The sequence below is a fragment of the Peromyscus maniculatus genome, chromosome 3 (genome assembly GCF_049852395.1).
Source record: "Peromyscus maniculatus bairdii isolate BWxNUB_F1_BW_parent chromosome 3, HU_Pman_BW_mat_3.1, whole genome shotgun sequence".
NCBI lineage: Eukaryota > Metazoa > Chordata > Mammalia > Rodentia > Cricetidae > Peromyscus > Peromyscus maniculatus.
The window spans coordinates 112,005,224-112,026,877 of NC_134854.1; the positions used below are offsets into that span (position 1 = coordinate 112,005,224).

Sequence of the window (21,654 nt, forward strand, 5' to 3'; positions counted from 1 at the left end):
ACCAACATGGTGTGCTATGCACAACAACAACAACAACAATGTTGTTTCACAGGACTGGCTGCTGGAGGTCTGTGTGCATACATCACCACACAGTGATGTGCAATGCTGTGGAAGTGCTCAGCCCCACTGTAATCTTCTGGGGTCACCGCCCATGCAGTCCACTGTTGGTTGAGGTGTTGCTAAATAGCACATGGATGCACTTTGCATTCTTCTTCTTTTTTTTTTTTTTTTGGTTTCTTTATGTAGTTTTGGTGCCTGTCCTGGCTCTCGCTCTGTAGACCAGGCTGGCATTAAACTCACAGAGATCTGCCTGGCTCTGCTTCCTGAGTGCTGGGATTAAAGGCGTGTGCCACCACCGCCTGACACACTTTGCATTCTTACAACAAAACTAAAATATGTCATGTAATGTCAACCTGGCCCCTGCTTACTTCTAGGAACTTCATTTGTGTCTCTCTTCCTGCTCATTACTTTGGCCACACTGATCGTCTTTCAGTTCCTTAAGTGAACTACATGACTTCTTGTCTCAGGGCTTTTGCACATGCTGAAACTAGCTTCCCCTTCCTTTCTCTGGCAGCTCCGCATCTCACAGGAGTCAATTCAAATGTCATTTCCTCTGCGAAGTCCAGCCTAGGTCAGGTTCCTTGCCTGGGCATTTCAAACTTGTGCCCTATCTTTCACAGTACTATTAGACCATAGTGAACATTTGTCTGGGAAGTTGCTTTCTCTGCAATTCACTTTAAGATTCCGTTTTCTGTATCTCAAATGTCAGTAGGCTCTTCTTGGCAGAGGCAGAAGCTGCCCTGTTCCTAGCTAGAACCTCAATTCTAGCATGCCATCAGGAACAGGAGCCACACCACATGTGGTAAACGAATGAAAACACGGACAGAGTTTACCATCTAAGTAATCATTCGGTTTACTCGGATCTGTTAGCGATGCTCCGCTGTCTTGGAAGGAAACTCCCACCGTTTCTGCCACCAGCAGCTGGCATTCATTCCTGTGACATTTACAATGCAATTTGCAATCATTTGCTAATCCGAAAAATCTCACAAACATTTTTTCCTTTGATATTTAAGGAAAATACTTTCTAACTTTGCACTGTTTACTACATGAGGGAAAAGACAGTGTTCTGGAAACTCTATCAAAATTTTCTCCACCAAGCCAGTGCTGGGAAGCAACTCAATGGCTGCCATTATTAATGTCTCTTAGTACTGGCTGGAGCTGGGACTCACAGATGGTTCACAAACAACATCTACTTCTTGAACACAGTCCTGAAAGCTGGACAGCCCATGTGGCCCAATGGTAGGCAGCTCCTGAGTAGTCAAGTCCACAGTCCTGCTTCATGGACAGCACCTTTTCCCTTTGTCTTCTCGGGGTAGGAGGGACAAGGCAGTGCCCTGGTGTCCCTTTCATATGAACACTGATCCCACTGACAAGGTCTCAATCATCTCTCAGAGATCCAGCGGAGTTTCTGAAGAATGCTGACTCAGCCTCTAGCCAAAAGTCACGCTGCTACCACCACCAGCAGCTGACGACATCCCACGGGTCCCTTTCATATGCAGACTTGCTGCACCATCATGCAAAGGATTACAAAGTGTGTCCTATTTGGAGTTGAGGAAATGGAGGCCTCTCAGAGTGGAGTGATTCGCCAGTAAGTGCAGGGCTGAGGGCTGAGCCAGTCTGCCAGGCCTGGTGGCTTAATGTCCCAACTACCTACCCTAGGTTCAGAGAGGTCTTAGAAAGACAGCAGAGGGACTAGAGAGATGCTCCATGGTTAAGAGCACGCAATGTTCTTGAAAAGGACCTGAGCTTGGTTCCTGGCACCTATGTGGGTGACTAACAGTTGTCTGTGACACACACACACATACACACACACAAAAAAAAATAATAAAATAGATTTTTTTTTTTAAAAAAAGAAAGACAGCAGAGACACAGACATAAGGGAAGGACAGAGCTCTGAAGCAGTCTGAGTTAAACTTTAACCCCAGGCCCACCATACATTCACTGTGTTGGTCAAATTAACTTAACAGAGGGAAAAGGAAAAGTCTACTTAGCTTATAGATTCGGAAGCTTTAGTACGTGGTCACTTGATACTGATGTTTTGGGCCTGTGATAACACAATAGACCATGTAGGGAACTTGTGTTAGAGGAGCCCTATTCACCTCATAGCAGCTGGGAAGCAAGGGGCAAAAGATGAGGGCCAACATCCTCTTCAAGATCATGCCCCTAATGTTCTAACTCCCTTTTTCTAGATTGTATCTTTTAAAGGTTCTACCATCTATCCTATGGCTGGGATCATATCTTAAATATCTATGACTTTGGGTGGGTGGGGCAGGTAAGATACCAACTGAGATCTCAGGCAAAGTAAGAGTCCTTGCAACCTTTTCCAGATCCCTCTCCACGTGTACACTGACAGTAGCAGTAGCACACTAGAGAACCAAACTGAAAGTGGGCAAAGCTATATACTATTCAACATAGCTCAGCAAGCAGCAGTGGTTATCCAGGTATGCTACAAACATACACAAGGCCACTGACTTTCACCTGGTAAAAACCATGCTGGTCCATTTCTACCTTGTCTTCAGAGGACAGGAGGATGTAAGAGTGACCTGGAACAATGAAGTCAGGCTCACAGGGCACCAGGTCCTTAAGAGTGAATCAGCCTCAGCTTCCTGCAGGTGGAGAGGCCCCTCATATGGCCAGAGGTTGCACTGCTGCAGTGGCTGTCACCTGGTTCTCCCTACCAGTCTGACATGAGGGTTTCACAATCCTGGGTGAAGCTAGTGTGCAAGAAGAGCCTTTCTGAAATAGGTTTCACTGTCCCTCCATCAAGGCAGGGACGCCTGTAGGCAGATGACACATACCTAGAGGGCATCTAAATATCCTCTATTATTCAGGGGACATGCAATGATCAGGCCTGTGGGGGTGGTGGGGAAGGGGCAATACACCAAAGGCTGTGTACATACCTTCCCTTATCTCCTTCTACCTGATTTGGAAAACCCTGTCCTCCCACGTTTCCATATTCCCACTGTCACTCTAGGACTTAAAGTTTCAAGACTGTTATTTCCTGTCCCCAAACTGTTTCTTCCTTGGTGCTGCTTACCAGCACTCTCCTACCTACAAGTGCTTCAAACATGGGAACAGAACCTTATGCCATTCCACCAAGCCCTCGGGCCCATTCTGACTGTACATCAATCCCATCCCATTCTCCTGGCTCTTCACAAGGTTATCTTTTTGTACACTATGAATATGTATTATTTTCACTGGCTTTATTAAGAGCTGAAAACCTATAGCTAGGCAGGATTTCTGGGGAGAGAGGATGCTGGGAGGAGGAAGAGCAGAGTCAGGATAGTCTCAGAAGTCTTGAGAAGATGCAGGGGAAACAGATGAACATGCTGCACTGAGATAAGGCACCAAGCCACATGGCAGAACATAAATAAAAATATGAGTTAATTTAAGTTATAAGAGCTAGCTAATAACAACCCTAAGTTATTGACCGAGCATTCATAATTAATAAGTCTCTGTGTGGTTATTTGAGGAGCCAACTGGCAGGACAGAGCTGACCAGTGGTCTTGAAGAAAAACTCTGCCTACAAATGGCACCCAATGTGGGGCAACATATAGCCACATAAAACCCAAGAAAGCTTAGAAAAGATTCCAAACACACAAAACGGAGTCAAATGCAGCTTCTTGGTAACCACCTTCTCTTGGGTAGGCTCAGGGCTAGTGGCAAACAGAGGAACAGCTCTTTTAAGAGGCCCTGCTACTGAAAACTTAAATGGGATTCATGAGCAGCTGACGGCACTCTACTTGGCGGCAGCATGAATCCAACACCTTCCCAAAGTCGAGGCAGTTAACATGGCTCCCTAGTACCTCTACCATGAGCAAGACTCTCAGGGAACCGAGTGGGGAGGAGCCAGCCACCAGCATGCCATGAGCTAAGTTGCATAGCAGTTTAAGTTTTGCTCATACAGACAAAAAAAGATTTCAGCTACACAGTAAAGACAGATTCAGATGAAAGAAACCTCTAAACTGGTTATAGTGTGTTTAAAAATATACATAGGCTAGAGAGAGAAAGGAGAAAGACATATATATATATCGTCATAGAATAAAAATAGTTTAAAAATGATAAAGTCCTTAAAAAAGGAATAAAGTAAAATAAAAATATTAATAAGCCACATAAAGAAAGGAAATACACAGAGACTCTGGATCCTATATGTTATTGTGTTGTCTTTGAATTTTTTGAGTGCTGATGAATGATTAATAGCTGCTAAGAGATATTGGATTATGAAAGCTGCTAGATTAAACCAACCTTTATATTTAAAAAAAAAAATCTTGACTTTAAAATGGAAGTCAAAAGGTATGTTGTTTAGGGGAAGAGGTTGTGCTTTTATTTCCACAGGAAATGAGAGGCTGTGGATTCATTCCAGGTTGATATGAATCAGGTTTGATCAAGAAAAGTGCCCTGAAAATCCTGGCTACAGATATAAAGAAATAAACCTAGAAAAACTACAAAACACATAACATATATTTTACCTGCCTAAAAATAAAACAAAAAAAATAATCTTTGACTAACTTGTGTACAATACACAGCCTATACTTGTATTAATGCAGATATGTATGTTACCTACAAAAGTTTATATATTTTCAGAGCAAGGAAACCAGATACCAAAAAAGATGAATGGCCCAGGTGATCCAGCATCTCAAAATGCCTCTGTTACAGTTTCCTCAGAGTTCTGCATCTAGAACAGCTTCAAGGCTGCTGGCTGAGATGGTCCACCCTCACAAATTACTCTAGCCAAGACTTAACAATTATCCTTCATTTTCTCAGGGTCCCTCAAAGATGCCAGTGCCCCCAGACAACAGGAAGCTTTATAGAGAAAACAATGCCCAAATTCGCAAAAGATTGGTTATGAATGTTTGTCATCATTTAAAGGGGTTGGTTATAAGTTGTTATTGGTCATAGTCAAGAAAAAAGCTAAACAAAGGAATTAAATTCAAAGATTTCTTTCTAAAGGAAAAAAAGCGGTATATGATATAGAAATGATGAGATAAAAGGGTAGACTATTGATTCTGCTTTAATCCAAAAAACAATTTTTTTAAAAGATTTATTTATTTATTATGTATACAGCAGAGGGTGCCAGATCTCATTACAGATGGTTGTGAGCCACCATGTGAGTGCCTGGGAATTGAACTCAGAACCTCTGGAAGAGCAGTCAGTGCTCTTAACCTCTGAGCCATCTCTCCAGCCCCCAAAAACAAATATTAATGTCAAAATATTTTACATTGGTATGGACTTTGGTTTATTGATACAAATTTAAAGTTAATTTTGTTATACTGCATGTATGTTTCTATTTTTGTTTAGGGTATTATGCGTATGTAGCTCATTTAAACGTAATGTATAATTACAAAATGCAGGTTAATAGTCATTATAATCAAATTTGTAGTCACATTAGGTATGTTTTCAAGTTAAACAGATACATTTAGATAGAGAGATGGTCTTCAAACACTTCAAAGATCTACAGAATATGGCATTTAAGGTGTTTAATAACCTAAGGCTTTTTATAACAGTGAGATACGTCTGCTCCTGACATCACCAAATTACTTCAAAAAAGATGATGCGCATCAAAGAACCTCCATATTGGAGTTTACTTTTTTATGGCAAAAGCTAGCCATTTGTGCTTTTGCCCTTGCAAAGCTAGTCCCTTGCTTCAATCGCTGATAGTAAACTGTCCAAACTGAACCAGCAGGATGTTAAAAAAAAAAAAAAAAAAAAAAGACTGCCAAAACTTTGCAAAGACAAGGTAGGACAGCCCTTCAAAATTCCATGCTTCTCAAAAATGTCTGTCAGATATATTAGGCCTGTAGGCCAAAGTCGGATGCCCCAATGTTGCAGAACTTTGGGTGACTGTCCAGGCAGCCAGATGTCCCTGTGGTTAGGTAACATTATACCCTTCTGGGGTCTTTGATGGAGTTAAAGACTAAATAATTAGATTTGAAGTTTTCCTTAGTTATGATAAAAGGTAAATTAGGTATAAAACTTAAGACTCACAAAGATAAATAAAGGAAATTTTCTCTAAATTTGCCAAATATAAATCAACTGGATCTTGTAACTGTGATTCTTACTTGATAACTGTTGTTATATATAGTTTTACTATGTTAAAGTTAAAACTCTCTTTTTTAATTAGACAATAATGGGGAAATGTTGTGGAACAATTTTTTTGTACACTATGAATATGTATCACTCTCACTGGCTAATAAAGACATGAATGCCTATAGCTAGGCAGGATTTTTGGGGAAAGAGGACACTGGGAGGAGAAAGGGTAGAGTCACAGAGTCTTAGAAGTCATGAGGACGTGCAGAGGAAGCAGGTGAACTTGCTGCACTGAGACAAGGTACTGAGCCACGTGGCAGAATATAAATAAAAATATGGGTTAATTCAAGTTGTAATAGCTAGTTAGTAACAAGCCTGAACTATTGGCCAAGCATTTGTAATTAATAATAAGACTCTGTGTGATTATTTGAGAAACTGGCTGGTGGGACAGAGCTGACCAGTGGTCCTGATGAAAAACTCTGCCTACAGTTATTCATAGCATTTTCATAAGCACTCTGCCACCTCACAGCTATTCAAACCTTCTCATGTTGCCAGATCAACCATTTTGTACCATGTTGGGCTTTCCTGGTGACTCACCCAATTTTCTGGGAGAGAGACTGCCAAGGAAGCAGAAGGGGTTGTAGGAGTTCATTGGATAATTCTAGTCTCCTGGCACAGAGACCATTTTCACACTTAAATGAGGCTTTCCTTCCCCAGGGATCTGCACCCAAATGATTCATAAACAAGCCCACACCTTCCTGCTTCTGATGTCCTGGTTCAGAGTGTTTGCAGACAGCACAGGAGCATGGCAGATGGGGCAGAGTACTGGCCTATGAGCTTTTGACCTCTGTGAGTCCTTTTTATTTGGAAGCACAGCATGGAGTGTCCTGAGCGTGAGTGGCCTAGGCTAGAAGAACATTGTGTGTTCAGCAGGAGCAGGAAGCTCCCACAGGGGATATGCTGAGACACTCTCATCCCTACTCTTTACAAAGTGGAGGACCAGGACGAAGCCCAGGTCCCTTGGAGCCTGTTCACTGCCCCTTACCTAGGCAGATAACAAAGCAGCTGCTGCCCTAGAGAAAGACAGTGGCTACAGTACACTGCAACATGTTAAGGAGCTGGGAAGAGCTGTGTGCTAAGCTGGGCAATTACTGACGGCCAATGGCTACCTTCAGCCCAGCTGAGGGGCTGAGGAACAGATGGCTGTCTTGTTATTAGAGAAATTTGCCATCAGGCAGGTGGTGGCAGGTTTCAAACCACACAAGGGGATTTTCACAAATGTAGGCAAGTTTACAAAGAACAATAAGCAGATTCTTACTTTATTGTGCTCTCTGCTTTTGAAGCCGCCTCATGGAATTGCTGGGAAGACAGTTTATATATCTCGACATTCTACAAAAAGAAAACACAGAAATGGTTACCAAAGATTGCCATCTCCTTCTGGAAGCTTGTGGGACAAAATCACACTAGAACTGGACAGATGCTAATATCTTAACTGGCGTCAGCAAAGCTTAGGTCCTAGCTCCCACAGCATGCTGACCACTGTGGTGGAAACCCAGAAAAGTGACTTTCTGACTTTTAGTTCAGGGCATGGCAAGCTGCAGGATACAGGTCAAATCTGCTGGCCACCTACTTTGTAAATAAAGTTTCATTGGCCCATGACGATATACACCCATGTCTCTGGCTGCTTGTATGCTATAGGATCAGTGGAACAGCTGTGGTGGAGCCTGCATGGTCTGAAGTATTTATTACTAGTAAAGAAAAATGTGCTGAATTTGATCTACTCCAATCCCTATTGGACAAGTGCACCATGGTGCCGAAAGAAATCAAGTGACAAGCTAAAATAGCAAGGGGGCAGTGCCAGAGCTATCCAGTGTCTTAATTACTAGGCTCTGCTGCTTCCCATGATGCACTGTGGGAGGTTCTGAAAGCATGTACCTCGTCCTTCCTGAAGTTATCCATTGCACATATACTTACAGAGCCAGGCTGGCAGGGAAAGCCTAGGAGCAAGAACAAGCCAGCTAGGTTTGATCCTGGTGCCACATTGTGATGATGGTTAAGTTGCTTAACTTGTTAGTCACTCTGGCCACACAGGTCTAGACTAGCACTTTCTTTTTTCTCTAAAGCTCCAGCATCTTCACCTGCTCTCAGAGACTCATACTGACACCCCTTCTAGCTTTAGGACATTGCACTTCAGGTGGGAGTGCTCAGACCCATGCACGGTTGGATAGACATATAGGCGGTGGGGGAAGGCCAAGCCTGGAGGCTGAGACAGAGTGGGTCAAGTGGCCCCTGTACAGAGGTGTAGGATGAGTGGTCAGATGTCTTGAGTAGGGTATGAATAGCAGATGCCTTTGTGTGGTGTGCCAAGGTCAGGCCCTTTGCATAGCTGACTACATTCACTCCCGAGAAGGGACTCTCCCGGTTTCACAGACGAGCAAACAGCTTCAGGTTCATTAGTCAGTTCTTGCAACAAGTTGATGTGACAGTGATGGGACTGTGAAGTCTCAGGGCTGTGTTCCCTTGCACATCTGTCAGGCTCAGCCTGGCTCTCCACCGACCTACCTGCTGAAGAAAAGCCAAGCCAGTCCCTGGATGAACAGGGAGAGAGGTCTGGATCAAGGTTGCCAGGAGAGCACACCTTGTGGTGTGGAGCCCAACAATATCTAGAGGGAAGGGAACTAAGACAGAGGACTTCCTCTAGGGGACCACAGGTGTACATGCAGGTCTGGGCTGCAACCAGTCTCCACTTTGACCTGCTCTCTGACATCCCCACTGTCTACACTTTCAGGAAGGTTGATTGAGGGGTCAGCATGGAAATGAGACTCTTTTAAGGGAGCTTAGGAACACAAAGTCACTGGCAGGGAGGTCCTTCTCCAAGACATGCCACTAACTCTAGCACACAACAGGCATGAAGTAAATACAGGTCTTCCTACAGCCTGGCAGTGGAAGATCTATATTAATGTTGTGCCCAAGAAGGTTTTCTGCTTCTCCTCTGGAGTCCTTGCACTCACATCAAGAGAGTCAGCTCTGCTTTAGGATGGTGTAACATTCCCTGACATGGCTATCCTGGCTGAGGCTAAGGGCAGAGGCAATCTGATCAGTATGTGCCTGTTCCTCCAGCAGATATTCTTTTGTGTCATCCTTGGGATCACTGGGACTCAGCTGGAGCCTTCTGAGGATGTGGCCTAATCCATGGATCCACAGTATGACAGCACTTTGGCGTGTGCTGGCCACAGTCTCTGGGTAAACCATTTACTTCCTCCAAGCTTTGTTTTCTTAACTGCAGAGTGACAGAAAACCAGGAACAGAGATCTCCCTCAACCCATACAGCACTGTGTAGTTTCTGAAGCCACAAAGAACCTCATACTAAGTTCCTTCCATGGAACCTGGTGTTTCTTTCCTCTAAGAAATCTGCCTGGTTCAACTATCTGAGTTTCTTTTCTCCTATATGTGTTCACAGGGTCAGGCACAGGCTTCCAAGCCCAGCTACCTGCTGAGCCCCTCTCAGAGGGAGGACCCAAGGGCTGAGATGGGGCCCATCTACTGTGGGCAGACACAAGAGGAGCTACTGCTCTGGATGGTAAGCAGGACACATCTGTCCCAGGGGACATGGAGCCAATTATGTATGTGGTCAGTAGGATTTGTCATAGGAAGTGTCCACAGGCCAAGAAGTGGTCATGGCCACTCCACTGTAGCTTCCTCTATTTTCCTCAGGATGACTCAGTGAAAATCCCCAGCTGGTCCCATCCTGTCTGCAGACCCATGGCAATGGGCTTTGTCATAACCGCTGGTCCAGAAGCACAGGAAGGTCTCTCAGCCACAATGGAGGCGCATCATGTCACTACATTTGTTCATGAGCCCCTGGTTCTCCAGCCTTCTTCCCTGAGGACAAGAACCCTGTAGACTACTTGCCATCATTGTGGGCTTCTTGAGGACTGGCCAACTTGCTCATCCTGAGAACCACTTGGTTTTGGGAGTGGGGTCCAAGGCAAGTGGAGCCTGTGCCCTGGCCATGTGGGGTGCTCAGACAATACAATGTCACAATTACAAATAAGCATGAGGCCAGTAGTTTGATGCTCTGTGGGCACCTACCAAAGCAGCCTGCAAATTTGATCAGATTGTCTTCTTGGAAGCTGATACCTGAACTGAAGCAAATCAAGGTATCTTTCTTGCTCCCTCTCATTGCCTCTGGTGGTTCTGACAATGGAGCTCATGGCCTAGTTCATGGGAGACTGACACTCCAACTTTAAAGGCACTATTTTTGTCACACCATATTTTCCAAAAGTGAAAGCAGGGCAGGAGCCATCGTGAGTGGGTGAGCTTGCTGAGGTTTGTACCCCAGCCGCCCCATCCCACCTTCCTCTTTACACCCCCTTAGGTGAGTTCATGGCACACTTGTGAGCACCTTGTTGGCAAACAGTTTGTGGGCAAGTACTTTAATTAGAGAGCGTTCTGTGAGGCACACTGTGGGTGAGCACACTGAGAGGGAGCACTCTGTGAGCAAACACACTGAGTGAGCACACTCCGTGAGGGAGCACAGCGTGGGTGAGGGTTCTGTGAGCAAGCACTCTGCACCTCCCACTATGTCCTCTAGGCCAATACATTCTCCTACTGCTGTAAACAGTGCTGAGGAGAAGAAGTGCCTACCTGCAGTTCTGTGTGTGAATGAACATATCTACAGGGAACAGTCTAGAAGCCAGGTTCTTGAGTTAAAGAATATATTCATTTTCAACAAACTAAAGGGTGAGCAGATATGAGCCAAGCGAGGAGGAGGTCTCATGAGGAGAGACAACAATATGGATGGTTTTCTGAGGGCAATGTGGGTATATGTGGGAAGAGGGGCCTGTCAAATGGTCAGAGTGAGGGCAGGGAGGAGCCAAGAGGAGCCCTGGTAAAGTAGTCTCAACTTCAGGCTCAGAGCCTGGGTTGGTTGGTTTGTTTCTTTTGTGTTTCTGAAACAAGGTTTTACTCTATGGCCCAGGCTAGCCTGGAACTCAATATGTGGACAAGACTAGATTTGAAGTCAGATCTTCCTATCTCAGCTTCCTGAGTGCTGGAATGACAGGCCTTGAGCCACTACACCTGGTCAAGTCCTGGTTTTTTAGGTGAGGGAATAGCAGAGAGCCTTATTTTTAAAAGGACAGAGGTAGCAGTAGGTGATGGAGTCCTGTCCTCCCAGAGGGCCATCGACACTGGAGGGTCCTCTGAGGCCCAGGGACTGGGAGCCACAGACACCACAGAAGCTCATGGGCTTCTGGATGCTCTCTGATGGGCCTGCACTGGGCCCACATCATCAGTCCTCACCATCAGAAACTGGTGTTAGTTTTGGAGACTTTTCTTCCCCATAGATTCCTCAGGTTCCCACTTCTGGATTGCATTTTTCCCTGCTCTAGACAGCTGCCCCTCCTCCTGCGCCTGCAGCTGCTTCTTGAGCACATCTGAAGGCAGAAGACCTGATCTCCATTAATTAAATCTGCCATTAAAAATTAAATAACGTGAGTAAGAAGGTGTGAGTATTATCTCTGTGGGTTTCAAAAGTCGCAGTGTTTCTTCAATTACTTCCCAAGCAGTTTTCATATTTCATACTGTCTGATTTCTCTAAGGGCCTGGATTTGCAAGATCAAAAGAGAGTGTGAGGGTGAGAGAAGCAAGGTGGGAAGGCGGGAAGGCAGGAAGGGGAGGATGGCAGTAAAACACGTCATGGGCAGGAGACATCTACTTGCTGTCCCCAGGCAGAGCCAGGAGAAGAAGCAGAATGGGAGGGTGCAGGGGCACAGAGATCTGTGGCAAATCTAGCAAGTGCAGGTCAGGGTGAGGCCCATGTGTCCATGTATATGATGATGGTTATAAAGACAAGAGCCCTTATTCTTCATGCCTAGAAAAGAGCAACTCCTGGGCCAGAGCCCCAACACAGACAACTAGGCCAAAGGCATTCATGAATGACCTACTAAGGGAAGCAAGGCTGGGCATCATAGAGACCCAGCTTGAGAGAGCGCACAGTGTTAGAGAGGACTGAGGTTCCCCCAAGCTGACCAAGCACTATGGAGATACAGAGCAGGGCCATGGATGAGTCACAGAGTGAGGCTACAGGTGCTCAGGTCAGGAGCCTTCCTAATGTGTGTCATGGGCAGGACTTCCATGCCACCTCCTCTGCTTCTACTCTGCACAGTGAGAAGAATGGTGGAGTAGCTGGCACAGGCTTGGTGGGAATGAGGGGGGCAATACATTATAAAGTACTTATACAATGCCTGCCATACAGTAGACACTCAATAAATGTTTTAAGAACTTAACAAACATCCCTGACTTTATGCATATGAACCAACAAGGCCAGCAGAGTGTCTGGGAGAGTTCTGAGTGCTGAGGAGTGAAAGAAGGCTCTTCAGGGGGGATGACCTCCACCACCAAGGGCTTTTAGTCTCTTTTGCTCATAATCTATCCCCAGAGCCTATCAGAGGGCCTGGCACAGGAACTGCTGAATAAATGCAAACCAAGGCCAGAACCACATGAGTGATGCACAGGCTAGTTAGGAGGCAGCCACTGGCTGAAGCTCTAGCAAGACAGTCTCCTAAGCTCCAGCTCTGCACTGGGCCTGCACTTAGGGATCTGGCAGGCTACTGTAGACCAAGTTGGGGTAGAACATGGTATGACTAGGGCATAGGATACTAATGGCATGGCTAATGGGGGAAGAGAAGCAGGGATTGAAGCTCAGGAATCCTTCCAAAGTAGTGGGAGTATTTTAGCACATGCTGTGGGAGGATACAAAAGCAACAGTCACATGTGTGCTGGCCCTAGCAGCAATGTACACAGAATTGGTATCCAATGGAGGTGAGGGGCATGCCCTTTCAGAAGGTCCAGGGGCCCTGCCTAGCCAGGCACTATAGTATGAAGGCCAGTTCCTGGAAAGCTCATAATAGTTAATCCTGAGGTAAGAACTTGGCAGATGAAGAAACTGAGGAGGCCCAGGAAGGCAAAGGGACAGCCAGGGTGAAAAGATATCAAGCCAAAGAGCAGAATGGGACAGCCACAGGTTTCTCCAGCAGTCCTCTACTTCCCTGCTGTGCCTAGCTGTGACTCAGGAAGAAAAGTAGTAAATAATGGGAGTACTGATACAACATAGATCTGAAGCAATTACAACCAAGAAAATTTATTCGAGGCTAGAGGTGGGGTGGGGTAAGGAGCTAACATCAGTATAGGCTGGAAGGGGCCCAGAGCTGGAGGCCAGAGGGAATACCAGAACTTTGAGAGATTGAACATAGGACAGTCCCAGGACAAGGTGCTGCCAGAGTAGCCAGCACTGGCTGTCGGGGGGGGGGGGGGCGCGGAATCTGGAACCTACCAGCCTAATTGTCAGAAACTTTTAGAGATGGAAGGAATGCTAAGAGAAGTAAAGATGATTAATGTATTCAGGATTTGGAGTCTCTAACCTGAAAAGAGTATACCAGACTTTTTTTTAATGGTCTAAACTTTAGCATAATATATCAAGAGTGCGAGTGCTAGACATGGAACCACTGCACTCCCCAGAAGTACTGAAATTCAATTCCTTTAAGTGGCTGCACAGCTGATCCTAGCCAGAAATACCCACCCTGCACCACCCATAGAGAGGAACCCCTTCCTGGCTTGCTTCACTCTACCCTAAAGCCTGCCTCCAGCCCCAGGTATAGTCCATCCCAAGGCCGATTGTGTCTCCACATCAAAGCCACAAGGTTCTATCTTTCACCCTCACACTCTCTATTTCTTGCCTTCAGAACCTGTCTGTGGCAACCTAGCCTTCCCTAGGCTAGACTCCATCCTGCCTTCAACATAGTTCACAATTCTTGAGGCTCTGGGCTGGTTTCCTTGTCTGTTCTCCCTGTGAGCTACTCAGCCTCACATGTCCCCCAGCTCTACATTCCCACTGCCAGAAGATGATTTTGTCTGACTCAGAATGCCACTGGGTATCCCATTTCTGCCATAACACTTTCTTCCAGTGATGGACACACCTATATCTCCTACCCTTTGAGGGATATCTGCCACACATCTGGGGTACTAATCCCAGTTTCAATGGATACAGAATGGCAGGTACCATCCTTAAGTCTGTTTACTCATGAGTCTAGTGGGTAGAGATTCCCAGTGATGCTTAGAAATGTACTGAGGACACAGCCATGAATGGATCCAAATATGCCTAGCATGCCTAGCTCAACACACCATAGTTCTACCACTTGCTTCTTTTGTACATTTAGTAAGCATTTATTGAGTGCTTGCTATTTGCCAAGGCCTGCTCTACAAGCAGTGAACATGGCAGGCAGTGAGGGGATAAAGTCCTTGTTCCACAGAGCTAACAGTCTGGATATGGAAGAAGTAAACAGATAATTTCACTCAGTGGCAATGCCACTTAAAAGATCACACAGCGCTTAAGGGGCTGTGGTTTTCAATAGCTGTCAGAGAAGGCCTCTCCCTCTGCCTGGTCACTTCAGGCAGACAGCTAACAGATGTGAAGTCAGGGTTTGGGCAGATGCTGAGGGGTGACTGCACTTGTGAATTCTTGATAGCACAATGAGCACAGACAGACTTCCGGGATAAGAAGAATGGATACTGAAGGTCATCCAGGGCTGATCACACAAGCAGAGCCTAGTCTAGGGACAGCAGAAGCCACTGGAGGGTGTGCTAAAGGGGAAATGGCACCAGAGATCCCTTCTGGAAGGACCATGGAACATGCAGCAGCCTAAATGGAGGGCAGTGGAGGCAGCCTGGCTATCTGGAGGCTACTGCAGTGACCTTGGTGAGATGGCCAGGTAACTAAGTGGAGGACAAACAATCTCTAACAGCAGTGATGGAGAATGAGGCACAAACCTTAGCTTTGGTCTGTGGAGGTGACCAGCTCAGGACAAGGCTGTCAGGGTCTATTTGCTAAATCTTGGCTGAACATAGATGTCCTTATTGTCTACAATAAGTATCCTACTGACTACACCCCGTTCCCTCTTTCTCTGTCCCTTCAACAGTTTCCTTCTAGAGAGCCTCCCCATCTCTCACACCCACCCCTGGTGTTTTCATTACAGTCCTGCACTAGAGAATGCCACCCTTCCCCCAACTCCTGGAGATTAACTGTCAATTATCACTGCTTCCTGTTCCTGGGGTCCCCACCTCTGCCTCCAGCTCACCATCCAGGCAGTGGTAAGAGTGATCTTTACAGACACTCTGGACTATGAACTTGCAAAGACCCCTAAGATTCCCTCTGGAGACATAGCCTTCTGCTAATGATCGTGGTATTGTCCTCAGTCTCTGGGTTCACTTGCAATGCCTTATTCTCAAAGCCTCCAGGATGTTCTAGACAGTTCTTCCTCTGCTAATCCTTCCCTGTCCACCTGGGGAGCTCCTATTCCTGCCTTGAGGCCCAGTAGCACCCCTTCCACTGAGTGACCACTATTCTTTCTCCCTAGTCAGACTTCTCATAGCCTTCTCCATGCTCTGTATTAAGATATGCTTTTCAGTAGCATTTCTCACTGTGTATTGCAATCATCTGCTAATTGTCTATCTCCCCTGGGAACTGCTTGAGCTCCAGGGTAGCTTTGTATCTTTATTGCCAATGCTTGGGCAAGCCCTGGGTCTAACCAATGAATATTTTTATTTATTTGTTTGTTTATTTATTTATTGAGACAAGGTCTCTCTTTGTAGCCCTGGATGTCCTGGAACTCACTTTGTAGGTCAGGCTGGCCTCAAACTTACAGAGATCTGTCTGCCTTGTCCTCTGAGGTGCTGGGATTAAAGGTGTGTGCCATCACACCAGGCCTAACCAATATATGCATGATTGAAGAATGGTTAAAAGGCATTTTCAGTTCATTTTGGAATGCTCTGTGCTCATCACCTTTGGCCTATATGATTAGATCTAAGTCCCTCAACCAGCAGGACCATTCTGAAACAATTCTATCATACCCTCTCCTTCCTCTTCCAGGGCATCCCACCCTTACCTTTTCAGGTATCCCTCATCCCTAGGACATTAATCTATGCTCTTATTTCTTAACATAACTGCTATCTAAACCCCCTATACCTTTTCAGGTATGAACTGCTAATTAGAGCCCTGGTGATGTGGTTTAAGTGAGACCCTTCCACAAGTATTTGCATTTGTGAAGAGGCAGAGGGAGAGGGAAAACACACACACACACACACACACACACACACAATCTCCCTGCCACTATGCCACTCTCTGTTGGCTCTGTAATCTCAACTGTGTCTCCCAGCCTTTCAGCCATTTCTAGGGTTTTGTATGCTTTGCTGGGTGTGTAGCTGGGGTGGAAGAAGAATTTACTGTTTTATCCTTGAGCATGTTTGCTTTTATAAATGTGTACATAGCATACACATACATCATACATAGTAACCAAAAACTTGCAAGGCTGTATTAATTGACAATAACTGAACATTTTCTTGAATGACTTGCACTGAATACTAAACGTGAGCCACCAGACATTCAGGTGTGAGAGGCTTTATCCAGAAACTCCTTTTTATGTGAGGGCAAGATTTGGATCTAGATGTGAGTAATCCTTTGGCATTTTGGTCTGGAAATGACAGAAGGTGTACCCTGTAGCTCCTTGTGTAGGGCAGATACCACAGAATTGATCAGAATTGAAGGAAAGATGACCTTTGTGTGTCTGGCTCCTTTCACCAGAGCAGAGCAGCCTGCAACAGATAGGTAAGAGGGTGTTCCCTGACCCTGACCCAGCAAGAGATAGCCCAAGAATTCTCAGACGGTTTTGTATTTGAGTACGTGAGAATGGGTCTGAAAGGTGAATTCAGGGTTGTGAGTTTGCTACAGAAAAATTTCCCAGAAGTTCCTGCTAAACAGTCAAGAATGAAAAGGTCAAAGTCCTGTTTGAAGGGATGTAAGAACTAATCTCTGAGATTGCTGCAGTACTGAGAGTAGATTCACTTGTCCAGACGGAGTTTATGGCCGGGGATTGGAGTCCCTGCACTTTTTGAAGCCAGGGGATGGGTATCAGGAAGAATAGCTAGCACAGAGCTTGTACCCTGTGAGAATGGAGCAGCCCTTAACCCGGATGTGCAAAAGCCAAAGCAGATGGAGGGAATTTCAGAGTGTACTTGGAGTAAGCAGGATGACAAGTAATTCACCACTGTGCAGCAGGGAGTGGTGGCACTCCAACAAACACCAGGCAACCAGCCATGCTTTGGGACTTCTAGTTAGGTGGGTTTTTTTTTGTTCTTTGTTTTTTTTTTTTTTTTTTTTGACATTTGCAAACATAATTGAATAGTGACTATCTAGAGTATATGCTTTGGGACTTCTAGTTAGGTGGTTTTTTTTTTTTTTGACATTTGCAAACATAATTGAATAGTGACTATCTAGAGTATGAAAACAAAATGCATAGCCTGATACAAAGAGTCTTAATTCTAGCTTTGCTACTGATGGGTGATGTGACCCTCAATAAAATTACATAGGGTCTCAATGCTGTGGCCTACACTGACTCTCTATAGAAAGAAAGAGCACAAATTCTCAAGGACAAATCCACAGCTGTAAAGTTGCAGGCTGGAATGCCATGGTTAAGGAACAGCTGTAGGCCTTGGGGATCTAGCCTGCTAGTTCAAGCTGAGGTGCGCAGAAGGGCTGCGCATCCAGGCCATAGAAGCTGAAGACATTTCAGCTTTTTGTGCTGATCCTAAAGGTTCCATTTGCAGAGGAATTACAGAAGCAAGGCTGGCTGAGACTGCACATTCAGCAATTCTCAGCCTTTTGTGACAGGTCCCTTCTGGGAGACTCCTGAGAAAAGGTCTTATCTCTCTTAGAAGACTTCTGTAGGAAGGATGTGCCCCAGGCAGGCAGCTCTGAGCATGTCCTGCCCCTTTCCTCACTGAAGCAGCCTTTCCACTTAGATTCTAGCTGGACGGTCTTAGGCAGTGGTGGCCTTGCAGCATGGAAGGTTACTTCTGAGCCACTAGGATCTACATGGCCCAGGAGTTCCATCAACACAGGATCCCTTGGGTCTCACACACACCCACTCTTGACAAGATTGCAGATTCATGCGTATCTGATGCCTGAAATACAAGGCAAGAAGAAGCAGGCCTCCCAGGGCTCTGTCTTTAGAGCATCATGTTGCTTTTAAAAAAAAAAAATCTGAGTCTACTTGGTTAGGTCTTGTTCTTTGGCTTACCTTGGTTCTTATATGCTACTGCGTTTTCATATCTACAATTTCATGTGCCTGACAGCCCCACAGGGCTCTAAAGGCAGCTGTGCTATGGCCCTCAGCTCAGCCTTTCCAGTGTAGGTGTATGGTTCCTAATTCTGGCTGTACTCTGGAATTGCTTGAGTCATTTTCATAAGCTACACCTGAGTCCACCCCCAGAGGCTGGTTGCTGGTGCAGGCTGGGTCCTGTGGGCACAGGATGTAAAAAAAATGCTCTCCTCAGGGATGTTAATGTGAAGTTAAGGTGGAGAATCACAACCCGAGCTTATATCCTAGGTCTTCCACTTACTACTGTTGTGCCTTCAGGCAAGATGCATAACTGTACTCCATCTTAGTTTCCTCAACTACCCAATGACAGTGGGAAGAAAACACCTAGCAAGTTTCTTTCCGTCCTCAAAGTAATGCAAGAATCAGGAGACCATAAAGGTGGAGAACATGGTACAACTGGCAATGCAGTTGTCACTAATTCAGTGTGACAGTGGTCACTGATCCCCTTCACATGAGGTCACATAGAAGACCTGGAACATAGAGTAACTGATGCCACTGAGTCTTCACTAAGTACGTAACCCTTCCTCCTCAGGAAAGCTGCTTTCAAGTGATCCCCAAATTCTGCTTGCACTATTTAGAAAAAGCCTAAGTCCCAGAGAAGAAAATTAGCCTGAGCTAGAGTCTGGAACCCACTGCCTCCTCTTGCTTGCAGGACATGTTAGGATGTGACATGTCCCTGCAGGCTCATGGGCTGAGTATGTGGTCTCCAACTATGTTAGGAGGTTCTAGAACCCTCAGGACATAGGACCTAGCTAGAGGAAGTAGGCTACTGAGAGTGTGTCCTTCTCCCTTCCTGTCTCTCTTTTCTCTTTGCTTCCTGTTTGCCAAGGAGAGAAAGACAGCCTCGACCATAAGCTGCTGCCACTATAATGTTCTGCTGAAGCGCATGGGGCCAAGTGACCATGGAATGAATCCTCCAGTCAGCTAAAGGAAATAATTACACCCTTAGGTTTTTGGGTTTTCTTTGTTTTTTTTTTTTTTTTTTTTTTTTTTTTTTTTTTTTTTTTTTTTTTATGCCAGGCATTTTGGTCACACCCACACAACATCCAATATAATGTCTCTTGGAGACTATGAGCTTTCAGGGTAGGTGCACCTGAGTCAATCCATTCCCTATACCTTTTCTTCTTCTCTGACTACTCTTGATTTCCTTTGGGGAATCCACATGGATCTACAGAGGTGAAGGCTGGTGTGAAGTGTCCATGGTCAGGCATCTAGTACATCAATGCCCTGGTCACAGTATGGTGAGTAGCTGGTGATGGTCCAGCCCAGATAAACTAAACTTAAGATGCTTGCTGGAATTCCAACACAAAGCACAACTTATGAAGTGAACTGTATGTCCCCCACCCTGCTCTGATTATATGTTAAGTTAGCATATAACCTTACTAGAAAATAAAGGTCACCACAGATGCAATTAGCTAAATGAGGTCATACTGGAGAAGGGTGATCCAATCTAGCATGACTAGCATCATTATGAAAAGTGGAGATTTGGATGTGAGACACATGCACAGGGAAATTGTCATGTAAAAACTAGAGCTGCATCTCCTCCACAAGCCAAGAGACTACTAGAGTGGAGAGACAGACCTAGAGCAGACCCTTTCCTAGCACTTTCAGAGGCTTTATGACCTGCCACATCATGACTTGCAGCTTCCAGTCTCAGGAGCTTTGTTTGAGCTTGGGGTCCTTTGTTCTGGGATCCTAGCAAATATAGATACTTGGTGCTGCCATGGCAGATGTCATTTACCACTTAGCTGATGATGCAGCAGTACCTCCTTAGTACCAGGAACTGGCTCAAGGACCACAGTGACCTAGGATCTCTTTAGGGGCCTGTGTGCTGGAGGAGGGCAGACACGGTAAGCTGGCAAGGAAGGGAGGAGCTTACTGCTGCACTGCAGATGAGAAGAGACCATTTCCAAAGTGCTGAGACTTAAGTGATAAAGGAAGAAAAGGAGGGAAAAAAAGTCAAACAATCCAGGCTTAAAGAGCCTGCTCCTTCACTTGTTATCACTATTGCCATGTGGAGCCAGGCAGCCCAGGCTTGGCAGGCTTGTTCCATCTCTTGGTACCCACATGACTACGTGGAGTTGGGTAGGTCAGGCTCAGTGGCCTTGTTCCCTGTTCACTTGCTACCTGGGTATCTGTGTGCAAGAAGTATGGTTGCTTATCATGGGGTAAGGGCATGCTGCCCAGCACAGTGCCTAGCATATTCAAGTGCACTGTGTATTTACAACCATGTCTGTTAACTAGTAACTTTCCAGTTAAGGAGAAAAGGAAACCTCAGAAGGGATGAGCAAGTAGCAGACAAACTTTCAAGTCTTTACCTTTCAGCTTTGCTAAGGAGGAAGTGGAAGACCCAGTATTAGGCCTGCCTGTCTCAAGAGGAAGGCAGCCCATCAGGAAGTGAACTGGGCTGGAGAGGTGGTGAGTTCAGTGTTGAAGCTGTAGACCTGAGGAGCCTGGCCTGATGCTGCCAGGCCTATATCAGCCACATTCACAAAGCTTCATCCTGACAGTTGTTCAGGAGGGAGCTCTCCATGTGCTCCCCACCCTGTGGTTCTCACTGAAACATACGGTAGACTCTATGTCCCCTCCTACAGACAAAGACTGAGGTTACCACCTTCCTTTAGAATCTCAATGGCACTTGGTCTATACAAAGCAAGTTCCATGCTCATGTTCCAATTGATTCTACAATGCCAGGCAGCTGGAGGAAAAGAAGGTGTGGAGGATACCTCAGGCAGAGGCCCCATGGGGATACCCTGGGAAAAGGTCAGAATGGCCCGAGGTTCTCATCACTTAAGACATAAGAGCTCATTAAGATCCCTCAGCCAGAGGCCAGGGCACCATCTCTATATAGATGCGAAGAGATTCAGACAGATGGAGAAACCTGCACAAGGTCACAGATCCTGTGAGCAGCAGAGGCAAGGTGGATATTCAGGTCTGTGTGATTCCCCACATCATGCACCATGCCACTCTCCATCACACAATACTGAGTCCTTCAGTGAATAAGCAGAGAGCAACAGGGACAGGATGAGTCAGATGAGAGACAAGTATGCTCTGTTCCTAATATCTGTTAGAGGAACACTCTATCTCCAGCACATTAACCACAGTGTTGCCACTGTGTTAGTCCAAGAGAAGAAGAAAAATGCTCGAGAGTTGCTAGCTACAGATAACAAGACAGTCTTATGAAGAGAATCTTATACATATCATGGCACACAGACACACAGGAGGGCTCATGACACTAAAACACAGCCAGCCTCCATGACAGAGATGCCAGCCTGCTGGAACAGCTGATCCATCCATGGGTCAGATCTCCTCTACCAATCAGGGCCTCCTCACACTGAGTCTCTGCTCCCTC

General features: G+C 45.7%; 1 protein-coding gene across 1 annotated transcript in view; it reads right to left on the reverse strand.

Moving 5' to 3' along the window:
• Chchd6 (coiled-coil-helix-coiled-coil-helix domain containing 6) overlaps nucleotides 1-21,654 on the reverse strand; it is a 212,837-nt gene that overhangs the window by 35,567 nt on the left and 155,616 nt on the right. Inside the window, exon 6 of the mRNA XM_006994771.4 lies at nucleotides 7,406-7,476. Within this exon, the coding sequence (XP_006994833.2) occupies nucleotides 7,406-7,476 (71 nt within the window). The remainder of the gene's footprint in view (nucleotides 1-7,405; nucleotides 7,477-21,654) is intronic.